At 35.4% G+C, this 16944-nt stretch overlaps 1 protein-coding gene across 2 annotated transcripts; it reads right to left on the bottom strand.

Annotated features, from left to right (window-relative positions):
- Positions 1–1440: 1440 nt before the first annotated feature.
- Positions 1441–16933, bottom strand: ublcp1 (ubiquitin-like domain containing CTD phosphatase 1). Of its 2 annotated transcripts, none has more exons than XM_084137129.1 (12): positions 16847–16933; positions 16401–16481; positions 12049–12215; positions 11869–11960; positions 11563–11648; positions 10746–10861; positions 7380–7478; positions 7253–7290; positions 6505–6603; positions 6304–6420; positions 4802–4929; positions 1441–2334 (listed from the first exon to the last, which is right to left on the bottom strand). In XM_084137129.1, exons 3-12 carry the CDS (start codon positions 12200–12202, stop codon positions 2307–2309), a joined length of 957 nt encoding a protein of 318 aa, XP_083993255.1. In that variant the 5' UTR covers positions 12203–12215; positions 16401–16481; positions 16847–16933; the 3' UTR covers positions 1441–2306. The 2 variants fall into 2 exon arrangements, with proteins under 2 accessions (XP_083993255.1, XP_083993256.1); XM_084137130.1 differs by having other exon boundaries at positions 11563–11644; positions 11874–11960.
- Between the last annotated feature and the right edge of the window lie 11 nt (positions 16934–16944).

Raw genomic sequence — 16944 nt, 5'->3', positions numbered from 1 at the left:
ACTCAATGTCTTCAAATTTCACAGCTTTTCTATATTTTATAGGTATATTTCATTTTATGTTGTTATGCAATGGGGTTTGTGTTAGTCAAGGACTGAGAGTGTCATTCCTGCTTGTGTGATTTGTCTTATTTACATGCAATAATGTGTTTATAATATAATATAATATAATATAATATAATATAATATAATATAATATAATATATAGCTAATGTTGGAGATTTAATATAATATAATATAGCTAGTGTTAGAGATTTAATATAATATAATATAGCTAATGTTGGAGATATAATATAATAAAGCTTATGTTGGAGATTTAATATAATAAAGCTAATGTTGGAGCTTTAATATAATATAATATAGCTAATGTTGGAGATTTAATATAATATAATATAGCTAATGTTGGAGATATAATATAATAAAGCTTATGTTGGAGATTTAATATAATAAAGCTAATGTTGGAGCTTTAATATAATATAATATAATATAGCTAATGTTGGAGATTTAATATAATATAATATAGCTAATGTTGGAGATATAATAAAGCTTATGTTGGAGATTTAATATAATATAATATAGCTAATGTTGGAGATATAATATAATATAATAAAGCTTATGTTGGAGATTTAATATAATATAATATAATATAGCTAATGTTGGAGATTTAATATAATATAATATAGCTAATGTTGGAGATATAATATAATATAATAAAGCTTATGTTGGAGATTTAATATAATATAATATAATATAGCTAATGTTGGAGATTTAATATAATATAATATAGCTAATGTTGGAGATTTAATATAATACAATATAATATAATATAATACATAGCTAATGTTGGAGATATAATATACAGTGAGGAAAATAAGTATTTGAACACCCTGCTATTTTGCAAGTTCTCCCACTTGGAAATCATGGAGGGGTCTGAAGTTGTCATCGTAGGTGCATGTCCACTGTGAGAGACATAATCAAAAAAAAAAAATCCAGAAATCACAATATATGATTTTTTAACTATTTATTTGTATGATACAGCTGCAAATAAGTATTCAACTGATTATTGTTAGTTTTTGCACATGTTAGCTCAGATCCAATAAATATCAACTTTTGATTTGAATAATCAATAAAATTAATAATAAAATTAACATCAACTAAGATTAGTAAATGTTTTAGAAGTATAGTTAATGTTAACTAATTTTGAACCAAATGGAACCTTAATGAAAACGGTTATATTATCTTTACATCATATACTGTACATAGCATTATTTATGATGTGACTACAGTTCAAGCCTAGTCCATTGGCCTAATTTATAAAACGTGCGCAAATACACAGCAACGTTCATATTTATAAAAGAGGACTTAGACGTGAAAAAGAATAACGTGTATAAAATCTTAACTGATATATAAACTTATTAAGCATCTGACAAACTACACACAAACTACTGTAAAACCATTTAAGTTTAATTTACATTTAGGTTACAACCATAAATCCAATACCCACATCTGAGCACCGGATGAAATGCAGTTACACAAAATGCAATACTGTTTACATAAGTTAATATCTACCGAAATTGATGACAACACATACTTAGTGTTTAAAACAGAAGGAATACCAACAAGCTTCAATGTTATGAGTTATGACCTGGTTTGATATGACCTCTTTCTCCTTATTATCATGTGACAGCTTTATGAACATAAAACATACATCATTTGTATTTAGAAAAAGAAAAACATGCATGTAAACATGACAAATGTTCATTGTTCATTTGGAGAAGTGTTTTTATCTGCTATAACATCTCTTTGGAATTTAGAGCCATTCAGACAAAGAATTTTGCAGCCAGTCCAGAAATATTGCTTCTTTTAAAGACATGGCCAGTGTTTACACCTTCCAGTAAACACTTCATTCTTTCCATGGACTATGATTTTGCAAAAAACTAAATTGCATTTGCTTCATATCCTCTTTCAATCAGATACAGTATTAACAGAATGTCCAAATTTCCATATTCCCACCAACAACAAAAAAAAAAAAGTGAATTATAGGAAGAAGAGTGTGTCAGGCAGGGGGTAAAAGTACCGTCATGCTTGCATTAAATGCAGTCGATGCTATTAATTGTTGAATGCTTTTCATTGACCTGTTGAGGTAAATAGTGTTTTGAGGAGTACAAATGCTAGAATATTTTTTGTCCTCTGGTAACGACCGACTATAAAGAGATGTAAGACGAACGACGCGAGATACAGAGAAGCTGATGACATGTGGAGCAGCAGTTGTTTGGTGAGGTACCTTCCTGGACTCAGTGCTGAAGATGTCATTGATTCTGCCTCTTTGAGAGGTACCTGTTGGACAAGGAGACAAAATCATTAGGGTTGTAAAAATCATTCATTACATTGCATTAATGAATTCATTACACGATATGCTTATTACGGAGTCAAATTGATAGTCGCATATCTTCTTTTGGGGGCTTTTATTCTGGAAAATACATTACATTTATTGTGGAAGACAACAGCATTGAAGAGACAAAATGTGTTTTATTTCCATATTATTAAACAAGTCTCTAGCAGTGCTGTTTTAGTATCACTGATATACTTGATATAGCTTTTGTTCATATTTTGAACTATATAATGCATTTTCTTTTCTTTTAGTAAACTTAAGTTTTTTAGTATGTCTATATATTTTAGTACTTCACATTAAACTAAATGAAAATAGAAAATGTTGCCTTGGCAAATAGCTTAAATAAAATAAGCTTACATTATTTATATATTAATTTATTTTTTCTGTTAATTTTTGTTTCGTTTAATTTTTTTATGGTTTTAGATTTAGTTAATGACCCATTTTAAAATAAAGTCTGTCAATCTGTCCAAAATATAGACTATTTTTGATCAAATTATTTTTAAATTGTCACTTTTCTATAATTAATTCGCACCACATTAAGGGTTTGTTTACATGACAATAATGTAAAAACAAAAAAACTTTTGTTTCTTTGCGTTTTTTGCGTACAGCTGACAACAAAACAATCCCAGTTCACATGGATCCATGAAAACGACTAAAATCGCTGTATTCTGCTGCGAGGTCAGTAGTTGGCGATGTCACTTTGTAAAGAAAAACTATAAAAATGTGAAATTGTGAAAACGGTCTATTGGCGCGTAGTTTACACGTATACAATAAGGGTATCGTTTTCAAAAACGTGCACTTTGAAACCAGTTTTCAGCCCCCCAAAATGCTGTTGTCGTCTAAATGAACAGCTAAACGCATAAAAAAAGTTCAGTTTTTAGCGGAGAACCGTGTTAAATACATTAAATACATATCATTTAAAACTTTAAAGTCCCCCTGAGGTGAAAATCAACTATTTAATATTGTTTATATGTCTATGTATAAAAAGACAGTCTCAAAAACGTGGTTTGAAATCGCTGGTGTTTCTGACGTCACAAACTACCTTGTAACCAATCAAACCAAGTCCCTGAGCTGATGTGAGTGAACGGAGGCGGGGCTAATTAGCATATTCATGGTTTTGCGTATACTAAATGAGGAAAGGGTGTTATAAGGCATGAAGAAGTCTGAATATATAGAATGAAAGTCTGAATATATAAAACGAATGTCTGAATATATATGGAATGAAAGTCTGAATATATATAGAATGAAAGTCTGAATATATATAGAATGAAAGTCTGAATATATATAGAATGAAAGTCTGAATATATAAAACGTCAGACTATATATAGTCAGACTTTCATTCTATATATATATTCAGAATTTCATTCTATATATTCAGACATTCATTCTATATATATATTCAGACTTTCATTCTATATATTCAGACTTTCATTCTATATATTCAGACTTTCATTCTATATATTCAGACTTTCATTCTATATATAGTCAGACTTTCATTCTATATATATTCAGACTTTCATTCTATATATTCAGACTTTCATTCTATATATTCAGACATTCATTCTATATATATATTCAGACTTTCATTCTATATATTCAGACATTCATTCTATACATATATTCAGACTTTCATTCTATATATATATATTCAGACTTTCATTCTATACATATATTCAGACTTTCATTCTATATATATATATTCAGACTTTCATTCTATATATATTCAGACTTTCATTCTATATATTCAGACTTTCATTCTATATATTCAGACTTTCATTCTATATATAGTCAGACTTTCATTCTATATATATATTCAGACTTTCATTCTATATATTCAGACATTCATTCTATATATATATTCAGACTTTCATTCTATATATTCAGACATTCATTCTATATATATTCAGACTTTCATTTTATATATTCAGACATTCATTCTATATATTCACTTTCATTCTATATATATTCAGACTTTCATTCTATATCTTACATTCTATATATATTCAGACTTTCATTCTATATATATTCAGATTTTCATTCCATATATATTCAGACATTCGTTTTATATATTCAGACTTTCATTCTATCTATTCAGACTTCATATTATAAATATAATTATTTCCTGAACGGCTTGCCATTATATATATATATATATATATATATATATATATATATATATATATATATATATATATATATATATATATATATATACATACATATATATACACATACACACACATATATATATACATACATATATATACACATACACACACATATATATATACATACATATATATACATATACATATATATATATTTATTTTTTATCTTTATCTAAATTGTAGCTTTTATTTTCTGTGTCTGTGAATTAGTTATAGAGTGAGTAGAGTATTTTATTCACTTCACCTTTCCCAGTGCTTGTGGTTGAGACCCGAGAAGTCTTCCAGTTTAGCGATTTCCTTCAGATACAGAGACAGCTTGTAGAGCTCTTTGTCTTTCTCACGGTTTAAGTGTGCCTTCATGAACGGTCTGATCTGTGACCAATACATGGAGAAGAATACATGTTTAAAACCATTTAATACAGTTTCTTATAAAGCAGATGCAAAAACAACAGAGACAATTATTTGACACAAGAAAACAAACAAACAAAAAAAACAGATTCTCTGATACTGAAATGATTCTGAAGAATTTCACGTTTCATGTTTAGTTTATAACTGCAGCTGCCACTTATAAAGTGCTGGGTAAATTACTTACTGATTACAAATTACACGACAAATCGTAGTTAGTAACTATCTATCCATTGAAATCCATTACATTGCACATTTTAGGTAATATAATCAGATTACTTTTAGATTACTTTTGACGTGACTCGTTTATCACATTAAATTGAATCGAATAATCTTCTACCACACTGATATAAAAATACAAAGAGAAAGAAAATATATTCCATTCTTTTATCAACAACATGCATTAAACATTACATCAGGTCAGGGTTTCCCAGGTTAGGGTTCGTGAAGGAACTGCAGAGGTGTGAGAGTTTAATGAAAAGCTATTAAGTAATTAAATCAAAGATTTTAAATTAAAATAATACAAATTATAATAAAAATGTGTTTGAAAGACAAAAGCCTTCCAAAGTCAGAGCAATACATAGTTAAATGAATCACTGAGTGATAATTTGTTAGTCAGGAGTTCATTCGATGTTGCAATGTTGAGAAAACACTCCTTAAAAGTGAAATGATTTCTATAAATTCAGTGGTCAAATGCTTTGTGGCCTCTCAATTTTCCATGTAATTATAGCCGGCTATGATTGAACGTTGTGAGGCTACACTGGCGTTCACACATTTGGGGTCTCTGAGATTTTTGAAAAAGTCTCTTATGCATTTACAGTCAACCCACAATTTATTCAGACACCTTCAACATTTCTCACATTATCACAGTTTATTCGCTATAGTTTAGAAAATGGTAATAAAATATGACAAGGACTTATGAGTTATCAAATCAGTTGATATTTCACTGGTTTTGGCCATCCTTCTGTTAGACTGTCTCAAATGAATTGGGTTGAATAGCTGTTATATTTAAGTTCACAATTAGATAATACCAATTTAGTTCCACAAATTACCAAGCAATGCTTAATTTTGTTCAGTCTGTGGTGTAAAAAGGTCGCATAAGCAATTAAAGAAAAAACACTTAAAAGGTCAAAGTGTCTGAATAATGTTTGGTCCCACATTTTTATAATATTTACACTGTATGAAGAATTTTTGGGTATAATATGTCACAGTTTTCTTTATTTTGCCATCCTCACTTATATAAATGAACTATAGTGTCCTGCATCACGATGTGCCTTCCTAATTCCTTATTAATTCCCAACTTAAATCAGAAATAAACTGTGAACATAGACTCCAGCATACCTTCAGTCCATTCTGTGGATTCATGAGGAAGTTTCTTCCGATGTCATCAAACATAACCGTGTTCTTCCTGTCGTAGAACTCACTATATTTACCCCATATGACTCCCAAAGGCTTCACCTGAAACATGACATGCAGACATTATGCATCATGCTAATGAAATGTAGAGACAATTACATGTTTTTTTACTAGAATATGTCTGACCTCTACGACTCCTCTTTTAGGTGTGTGCACAGTGATCATAGCTGCACTGTCCAACATGAAGGTGATCTTGTAGTTTGGGTTGTCCGTCACCCCCAGTTCCTAAAAGACCACAGGTACAGCATTATGTTAATGTCAGTAATGGAGACCATAGGGTTTACTTAAAGTCCCCCTGTAGTCAATAATTTTATCCCTTAAAACTCATATTTGATCACCAAAATTACATATTTAAGCGTTTTTTTCCTTGGAAAAAAATCATTATGCCTTAAAATAGCTTGAATATAACTCTACACCCTTGCTTCATTTAGTTTATGTGGTTCTATGCAAATGAGCCCCGCCTCCACTCACTCACTCACACCAGCTCAGAGATCCACTTGTTGTCGATCACAGGTTAACCTGATTGGTTACAAGGTAGTTTGTGACGTCAGAAACACCAGCGATTTCAAACCAAGTTTTTGAGACCGTCTTTGGTTCACTGCCGTTTTAAGGAGAAAATACTCAGCAATGGTGCTGTCTTATGAATTTACACATGGTTTGTCTTAAAGCATATTAAAAACACCAGACATAAACAATATTAAAAGCTTGATTTTAACCACAGAGGGACTTTATTTATCACCAGAGTACCATCATAACCAAAGGCTTGAGGGAAAACTGTTAATTTTGGTGGAATACACTTTTAGCACATCAGCATATATAAAAGCATTATGATGAAGTCTTCCTTTCTAATGTGGAAAACAAAACAAGGACCTACCTTCATTTTAGCATCAATCCACTTCATACTTGTTGCAGCTAAAAAGGCATGAAAGAGAAACAATAGATCTGAGTCCCTGAGCATCTTGAAGAGTCTGCAAAGCTTGATTATCTAGATGGATACTTACACCAGATGACAATATCATAGTCCTCATATGCTGATGTAAGAAACTCGTGTAAGTATGGTCTCATCAGCTCCTGACCCGTCTCTGCACAGGACTTATGATCTACATTTAAAGAAGAAAAAAAACATATGCATATACAGTACGTACACACACACACATATACATGTACCGGTATATACATATATATATATCAGTGGCAAGCGGTGACTTCTTTAACCAGGTATGCTGGGTTGTGCGTAATGTCAAAAAAGTGCCCGATGCACTGGATAGGTAATATATACACTGCTCAAAAAAATAAAGGGAACACTTTTTAATCAGAGAATAGCATCAAGCCAGTTAAACTCCTGGGATATTGATCTGGTCAGTTAAGTAACAGAGGGGGTTGGTAATCAGTTTCAGCTGCTTTAGTGTTAATGAAATAAACAGCAGGTGCACTAGATGGGCAACAGTGAGACAACCCCCAAAACAGGAATGGTTTTACAGGTGGAGGCCACTGACATTTTTTTCCCTACTCATCTTTTCAGACTGTTTTTCACCAGTTTTGCATTTGGCTAGGGTCAGTGTCACTACTGGTAGCATGAGGCGATACCTGGACCCTACAGAGGTTGCGCAGGCAGTCCAGCTCCTTCAGGATGGCTCATCAATACGTGCCATTGCCAGAAGGTTTGCTGTGTCTCCCAGCACAGTCTCAAGAGCATGGAGGAGATTCCAGGAAGACAGACAGCTACTCTAGGAGAGCTGGACAGGGCCGTAGAAGGTGCTTAACCCATCAGCAGGACCGGTATCTGCTCCTTTGTGCGAGGAGGAACATGATGAGCACTGCCAGAACCCTACAAAATGACCTCCAGCAGGCCACTGGTGTGAATGTCTCTGACCAAACAATCAGAAACAGACTTCATGAGGGTGGCCTGAGGGCCCCACGTCTTCTAGTGGGCCCTGTGCTCACTGCCCAGCACCAGGGAGCTCGACTGGCATTTCCCATTGAACACCAGAATTGGCAGGTCCGCCACTGGTGCCCTGTGGTTTTCACAAATGAGAGCAGGTTCACCCTGAGCACGTGACAGACAGGAAAGGGTCTGGAGAAGCCGTGGAGAATGTTATGCTGCCTGTAACATCGTTCAGCATGACCGGTTTGGTGGTGGGTCAGTGAGGGTCTGGGGAGGCATATCCATGGAGGGACGCACAGACCTCTGCAGGCTAGACAATGGCACCCTGACTGCCATTAAGTATTGGGATGAAATCCTTGGATCCATTGTCAGACCCTATGCTGGTGCAGTGGGTCCTGGGTTCCTCCTGGTGCACAACAATGCCCGGCCTCATGTGGCGAGAGCATGCAGGCAGTTCCTGGAGGATGAAGGAATGATACCATTGAAGGGCCACCACGCTCACCTGACCTACATCCAATAGAACACCTCTGGGACATTGTGTTTCGGTCCATCTGACATCACCTGGTTGCACCTCAGACTGTCCAGGAGCTCAGTGATGCGCTGGTCCAGATCTGGGAGGAAATACCCCAGGACACCATCCGTCGTCTCAGTAGGAGCATGTCCCGATGTTGTCAGGCATGCATACAAGCACGTGGGGGCCATACAAACTACTGAGAACCATTTTGAGTTGCTGCAATGAAATTTCAGCAAAATTGACAAGCCTGCTGAATCAGTTTTTCACTTAGATTTCCGGGGTGTCTTTGAATTCAATCCTCTGTAGGTTGATTATTTTCATTTCCATCAAACGATGTGGCATCCTTTCGTTCATAACACATTACCCAGTCCATATTAGTATAGATATCCAGCATGATATTTTTCCCCATTGAGATCTGATGTGTTTTCAAAGTGTTCCTTTAATTTTTTTGAGCAGTGTATATAATATATTGCAAGTGTCACTAGTGTCGCTGAAACTATAAACTTCCGTCTAAAACAGTAAGGCAAAAACTTGCACTATGAAACATGTTTTAAAAAATTTTCACCCGAAAATGCAAAAAAATTGCACCCGAAACACCGTTGATGGCCAAAACGCATAGACGTTTTTGCGTTTTTAGAAAAAAAAAAAAGACTAACAAGAAACCCCATGACAGGTGTCAATTTAAATATGCCGGAGGTATATATTTTTTTAATTAAGAATTAAAAAAATAGTACAATATAATAAATATTAGTAGCCTATTATTAATAAAATAAGTAAAATATAATTATAATACATAAGTATAATAAATAAAAATAGAAGTATTCTTTAAAAACAAGTTGAAATAATGCAATGACTTTAACAAACGCATAGACTAACGCATTAACAACCTTAAATAGTAACAGTAGGTCTACTTACAGTAGGCCTGTCTTTAACAATTTATTTGTTTTCGTAAAAAATTAATTTCCCAATGGAGAACTTTTTTTCAGTTGATTTAGTCCATTTAGTTTTGTATCAAATACAATGTGATTTTCGTTGATCGAGATCTGGCAGCAACAGCACATTTTTCCGCTTGGGCGAGCGATTCGCGGACAGCTTTCCCTGCGCATGAAATCCCTCATATGGCAGCAAACCAATGAGACGGGACAATGATGACGATACATAACAATGGAGCGTAGGCGCCAAAGCTATTGTGGATCCGCTCACCCGAAACCCTCCGTAACTGCCAGATTTGAAGAAAATTACCATAGCTTGGCAAATAAATAAATGACAGACAGTAACATACATACGTATTACCAAAGTCCTATCATGTAAGCTTCATGGTACACCTCAAACAAGGGAATTTATAGTGTTAATGCTAATCAGCGAGTCCACGAATGGCTTGAGTGTGCAGAGCATTCGCAGCTTATATGGACCGCACACCACTGATGTATATGTGTGTATGTATATAAGGTCAAAACATAGTTGATTTTTCTATCAAGGGACACTAAAGAATTCAAGCAGAGCAGATCTTTGTATTTCAATGTAAAGGCGGCATGAAATGGAAGTTGCGATAGTCTTTTCTTCCCGATTGTGACGAATATTCAAGTGAAACAACTTCTCAAACTAGACAAAATGTAGGGCGGGACTTGATTTTGTCCATCTGGAATTGATTGGATGGTTGTGGTTTGTTATTGGTGTGATGTCATGTGAGTGACAGGTTGTCCCACCCTTACACCAGTAATGTCATCAAAGAAGAGAGAAGATGTTGTTGCAAGAGGGGAGAGGGGGGGGGGAGAGGGGGGGGTTAATTTGATTCAAGATTACGAGGGTTCATGGATTTATAAGAAATACCACAATATTCCATAAAATAAAAAACACAACAACAAAAGAAATGTCAGTTTTGATTTCATGACGACTTTGCTATTGGCTAGACGGATTTACTCAGTGCAATATTATCAGAAGCATGTGGTTTGGGTTTCAAAGACTCACCAAAGAGCGTATAGTCAATATCTAGAACAAGCAATCTTTTTCCTGGTCTTGGGGGATTTAACTCGTCAACTTTATAATCTTTCACTCGACGAGCTATCTTGGCCAAATTCTCCTCTCTGTATAAAAACAAAACAAATATAAAATGTTAATTCAGAATAATGGGCTGAATAATCTTGTTTCCAAATGTATGATAGCGGCAAAAGAAAAAGTTAATTTAACTCTGGTACTTCATTAGTAAATATATACAAGTAAATTGACAATTATTTAGCCTATATTTAAAATACAAAATACTGTTCAAAAGTTTGGGGTCTGTAAGATTGTTTTAAATGTTTTTGAGTCTCTTATTCTCACAAAAAGTGTAGTTTATTTGATCTAACATACAGTAAAAACAGTTTCCTATTTGTATATTTAATTAAATATAAAATATAAAATTTATTCCTGTGATGCAGAGCTGACTTTTCTGCATCATTCATCCAGTCTTCAGAGTCACATGATCCTTCACAAATCATTCTAATATACTGATTTGCTGCTCAAGAAACATTTCTTATTATCATCAATGTTGAGTTGTGATGCTTAATATTTTTATGGAAACCATGATACTACTTTTACAGGATTCTTTCATAAAAAAGCCTCAAATAAACAGCATTTATTTGAAATTTTGTAACATTCAAAATTTATTTACTGCCTTTTTGATCAATTTAATGCATACTTACTGAATAAAAGTGTTTATTATATAATAATTATTATATAATATATATATAATATCTCACTGACCCCAAACTCTTGAATATGGAATAAATAATAGAGTTTCACTGGCCTGTTTTCAACTTCAGTCACCTCTTCTTCAATGTCAAAGTCATTGACCACATCATCATTTTCTGGTGGAGGCGCCAAAACATCTTCCTATGGAAAGGAAACTCAAAGGTTATGAGATCTTGCATTGTATGAAGAGCAAAACATACCTGAATTTCCATAAAGTCTAATAAATGTGAAGAGAAATGTGCAACAGAATTACATAACCACCACAAATTACACATATACATATACATTAACACACACATGTATATAAATCACTTGGAAGCTTTTAGAAATAAATACAATTAAACTCAATAATATTACCAACCAAACTTTCCTCTCTGGTGCCCATCATCATAATTTTGGTATTGGGCTTCAATTTCAAGTCACCCAGTTTGACTTCATCATCTGCTGGTTTACCTGACGAAAGTATAAAGTTACACAACGCTTCTGTTTTTACTTTGCATATCGTGTATCAGAAATAGCGTGTGTTTTTAATACCACTCACCTTTCACTTTCAACCCCAGCAGCTTCTGTCGTTCTGGGAGAACTCCTGTGAGTGATTTAATGGACTGTTTCAGATCCAACACAGTGTCCTCCTCAGACAGTGTACTAATGGAGTACTCCTGCCCACCCCACTTGATAATAACCGAAACAGACATGCTGGTGGATGAGCTGTCAAAGGCAGTTTTGTGTTATTTGCACATCATAGGAATGATTTTTGATATTAAATCAACTGCCAAAAACACAATGAATACTTCATGGAGTTCATCAGCATATACATGGGGTTGGATAATGAAACGAAAACACCTAGTTTTAGACCACAATAATATATTATGGTACAGGGCTTCCTTTTGCAGCAAATAGGCTATAGCATCAATTCGTCTTGAGAATGACAGATACAAGTTCTTCATAGTGACCAGAGGGATTTTAAGCCATTCCTCTTCCAGAACAGTGGTAAGGTCACGGTGACGCTGGTATTTACCAAAATACCCCTTAAAGTGGCTCAGAAATATTTAGATCTGGTGAGTGGTGACTGTTCAGGCCATGGGAGATGTTTAACTTCACTTTCATGTTCGTCAAACTATCTGTTTCTATCACAAGTCTTGCTGTGTGTATTGATGCATTATCATCCTGATACACGGCAGTCCCTTTAGGGCACAATGTTTGATCCATTAGGTGCTCACGGTCCTCCAGAATGGTTCAGTAGTCCTTGGCATCAAGCGCAGTAGTGAACGGCATGATATTGCAGCTCAAACCATCACTGATCCACCGCTGTGCTTCACTCTGGGCAGCAACAGTCCGGGTTAAGCCTATTTTGGGCTTCTCCTCACCGAAACTCCCACGGATGTGGGAAAGACAGTGAAGGTGGACTTATCAGAGAACAATACATGTTTCACAGTGTCCACAGGCCAAAATTTGCACTGTTGGCACCAATGAAACCGACATTTGACATTGGTACAAGTGACCAAAGGTTTGGCTATAGCAGCCGACCATGAATATTGACTCCTGACAAACAATTGTAGTGTGGAAACAGGAGAGTCGAAGTGCGAATTCTGCAGTGAGTTGGGCAGCGGTGGTTTTATGTCTTTTTGGATACAATACGGGTTAGTTCATGGGCATAGAGTTTCCACTTGCGTCGACAGTTACTCCTGTTGGATGTGGTTCGTCCAACGTTGTGGTTAGAGGTCGACCGATTCATCGGTTTTGCAGATATATCGGTGCTGATAGTTGATTGGTGGAACTATCGTTATCGGCAAAAATCCATGCCGTTCTTCCGTGTTGCGTCCGTTGCTGGAGCAGCTGAGAAGTGTGCGCTGTCATTACCATAGACAGTAAAAGAAATGGACACAGCGACCCCATAGACTTCAACGGAGACAAGTGAAGTCAATTAGAAGCACTCACTTCCTGATGGCTGAGCGTACTGCGCAGACTCAAACTGAGCTGGACGACGTAGATGTGACGTGAGCAACCCGTCTGTCTTCTAGTAGCTGTGCCAAGAGAAATCTGAATCATTCCCTTCCGAAACTTGCAGAGACGGAGAGCATGAGTAGGAGGTGTCCATGAGCTAGGAGCAGGAGCAACTTTTGCTAAGTATTCTGATTAATAATTTTGTCATTTTGCCTCCACGTCCCCCCGATTGCCCGCGAACTTCTCCTCCTGTCCATACGGTAATCTCTCTACTGTGCGACAGAGTCGTGTGGTTATGACGCAATCGTTAGCCTATTTTTACAAAAACTGCTTCTACGGGGCCATAACGTAAGATACAAGGTAATGGAGCCTTTTATACATTTTCATGTTTCTTTAGAAATAAATAATGGACAAATGGAGTCTTTAAACGCCTCAGATGTAAAGTTATTCGCTGTCAAAGTGACACCAAAATGAATGGGAGTCAATGGGTTGCCAACAGCAGGTGATGGTCTGCTAATCAATGGCGGCCCCCGGGGAAGCTTCAGTTTCCGGCTGATAGATTACCCCCTTGGTTACTAGACAGTACAAGAGCGCTGAGAAGAGAGTGCTGGCATTATACAGAGCGAGAGCGCCCTCTAGAGGACAAATAACAAACTATCACTGACACCTCGAGGTGTTTATTTTCACACTGCACGGAGAGCGCTGACACTTCAGATGTGCATTTAAAACACCGACAGCGGAACGGTATGAATACAGAACACTACAGTCCATGTTGCCATATCATTATAAAGTAATTAATTTGTTGAATAGATTCTGCATTAGCAGAGAAAGAACCGTCGAGGCTGTGAGGACTCTAACATTAGTACCTCAAGCGGTTAAAAAACAATGTGACAAAAACACACGCAAACCTGACCCAAATGTTTAATGTTGCAGTTGTTACCATCTATATGCATTAGTTTATATCCAGCTGGTGCATTCACTTTTATGCATTCATTAGCCGGCGAAGTTGCATATTTAAAGCTAGTGACGCGATTGCTTTCTCAGCATGTTTGCTGATATGTTTCATGTAGCTGACAGAAACAAACAAATCAGAAACGCATTTGATTCAATTATTTTTATCACTGCAATACATATTGTTATTTTGATTAGATAGCCTAATCATCAAGTGTTCTAATATAGAAACAAATAAAGTGAGAGACTATACATTTATGTAATTTTAATGCTCTGGCCTTTGCAGATATTTAAAGACGGCCATCTTTAAGCAAAGCAGACTCTTTAGATTTATATGAAGTGGTTAACAGTTTACATGATTACATTTTTAGCATTAACTAAGGTTAATAAATGTTGTAGTATTGTCCATTGTTAGTTTGTTCAACATTTACTAATACATTTTAAATTGAGTTTTAATTTTTATTTTATCTGCTAACCTTAGTTAATGTACTATGAACTAACATGAATGATCAAGGTACAATTGTCTTGCTCAAATATTAATACATGCTGTAAAAAAAAAAAAAATGCACAATGCATATAGTTCATGAAAGCTAGCTAATACATCCTTGTTAACAAGTGGGATTTGCAGTGTTACCTATGAAATCTACGTATGTTTCTTACAGCTAAAGAAACCTGTAATATTTTAATGTTTAAATTATTTTATAATTTATATTTTAAAGGGGTCATATAATGCCATTTTTTGTACAAGCTAATATGATTCTTTAGGGTCTAAATTAAAAGTTTGTAATATACTTTAATTAAAAATTCTCATTAGTATTGTAAGAAAACACTCATTTTACCTGGTCAAAAACAGCTCTGTTTTCAGCACGCCGTTTAAGTGCATGTGTCTTTAAATGATAATGAGCTTTGCCCACCCCGCCCCTCTGTTCTGTGCATACACCGTTTGTAATAATAACACAATAACCATAACGCGTTGTTCATTATAAACGTGGGATTATGAATTATATTGAGAACTTCGTACATAGAAAACCAGCTTTATACTGACCCTCGTTTGTAAAGCAGTCTGGTGTGTGAAATGATTTGCGCAAACATGAAAGCATTGACGTTGATCGTGGGGAATATTCCCTTCGAAAACAAACTCAGCCTCTGCGTCTTCAGCGGTTCGGATTTAGGAACATCAAAATGACTGCTGTGTTCCTTATTACACCCAAGAACAGAACACCACAATCGCTTAGACACGCCATTCTGCTCATAGACAGTGCTCCAGTATCAACAATGACGCGCTGACTATGATGACAGACAGCTCGCTCACGAGCGAGGGCGGGTCTGTGTTGAAACGCTGCTGTCAATCAACAATCGTGGGAGGGGCGTTCGACCGTGTGACGTCACTAGGTCGAACGGCTTGATTTGAGAGATTGGAAAACATAAAAGAAGATTTAAAAAAAAAACACTGGATGGATTTTTATCATTTTATGATGGTTGTGTACAGGCACTGCCAACACACATTTCAGTACAACCAACTTGTAAAAGTGCATGTACCATTATATGACCCCTTTAATATATTCATATTTATATATTTCTTTCATTTAGCACATTTCAGTTCAGCACTGTTTTACTTGGAGTGTATTAATCGTTATCGGCACGTACGGTCAAACTTGAATATCCGTGTCGGTAGAATCCACTATCGGTCGACCTCTAGTTGTGGTATACTGAAATTACCCTGGATAGAGTAGCTCACGAATTACGATACACCAAAAAGACTCGCTGTCCTGGTCACAGATGAGCCAGCGAGATGCTCACTAACAGTTGTCCTCTTTTGAACTCTCCCATTATGTTGTGTGGATGGCAAAATTGAATGTGCAGCTGTGCTATTGCTCTGCTGATTCAACCTTGACTCTCAGATCTTACTGATGGGATATATATATATATAGGCATGAAACCTCTAACGCTATAATGGCCAGTGTTTCAGTTTCATTGTCTAACCCCTGGAGATGTTACCTTGGAAACGCTACACCAACATCAGCAACAGAAGATTTCCACAGTTCAGTACACAAGACAAATGGGTCAGGTGCTACATCACTGTAAAAAACAACAACAACCTCATTAAAAAAAATCTAATAAAATACAAGCTAAGCCTATGGCATGATGATCACACAGAGCATTATTACATTTAAGTGTTTGTAAAAAAAGTGTAACTAACTAGTTGATGTATTTGTTTTGCAATTCTAGATCTCAAAGACCTCGATCAAGGGATGGATGGATCTGGCAAATTGCATTAGTGAACAAGCATGCATTAGCTTCATTAGCTTTTAACTCATTAAGTTGTTTTGCATGTAATGAGATCTGATCTGATATTCGTGATCACGCCATTCACTTCTACATAACTGAATCAAAAACATCTATGCTAAACAGACAAAAAGAATAGGGAAAGGGTTCTCACGTACATACGATCCAGTTCATTCAAAGCTCAAGCTGACTACTGCAAGCACCGCTAGATTTGCTTTGTTCTTCTTCTCTTTGAGTTTGCTTATGATGGCCCTGA

The sequence above is a fragment of the Abramis brama genome, assembly GCF_963993115.1.
Source record: "Abramis brama genome assembly, chromosome: 15".
Lineage (NCBI taxonomy): Eukaryota > Metazoa > Chordata > Actinopteri > Cypriniformes > Leuciscidae > Abramis > Abramis brama.
Note: the sequence above shows the minus strand (reverse complement) of the source record. Positions and strands in the feature narration are given on the sequence as shown.

Excerpts from the sequence above, each read along its gene's own strand:
- ublcp1 (XM_084137129.1), bottom strand. The coding sequence starts at position 12,202 with ATGTCTGTTTCGGTTATTATCAAGTGGGGTGGGCAGGAGTACTCCATT. Across the intron at positions 11,649-11,868 it reads GCACCAGAGAGGAAAGTTTG|GAAGATGTTTTGGCGCCTCC; the intron begins GTTGGTAATATT and ends TCCTTTCCATAG. Across the intron at positions 6,604-7,252 it reads GGATTGATGCTAAAATGAAG|GAACTGGGGGTGACGGACAA; the intron begins GTAGGTCCTTGT and ends GTGGTCTTTTAG.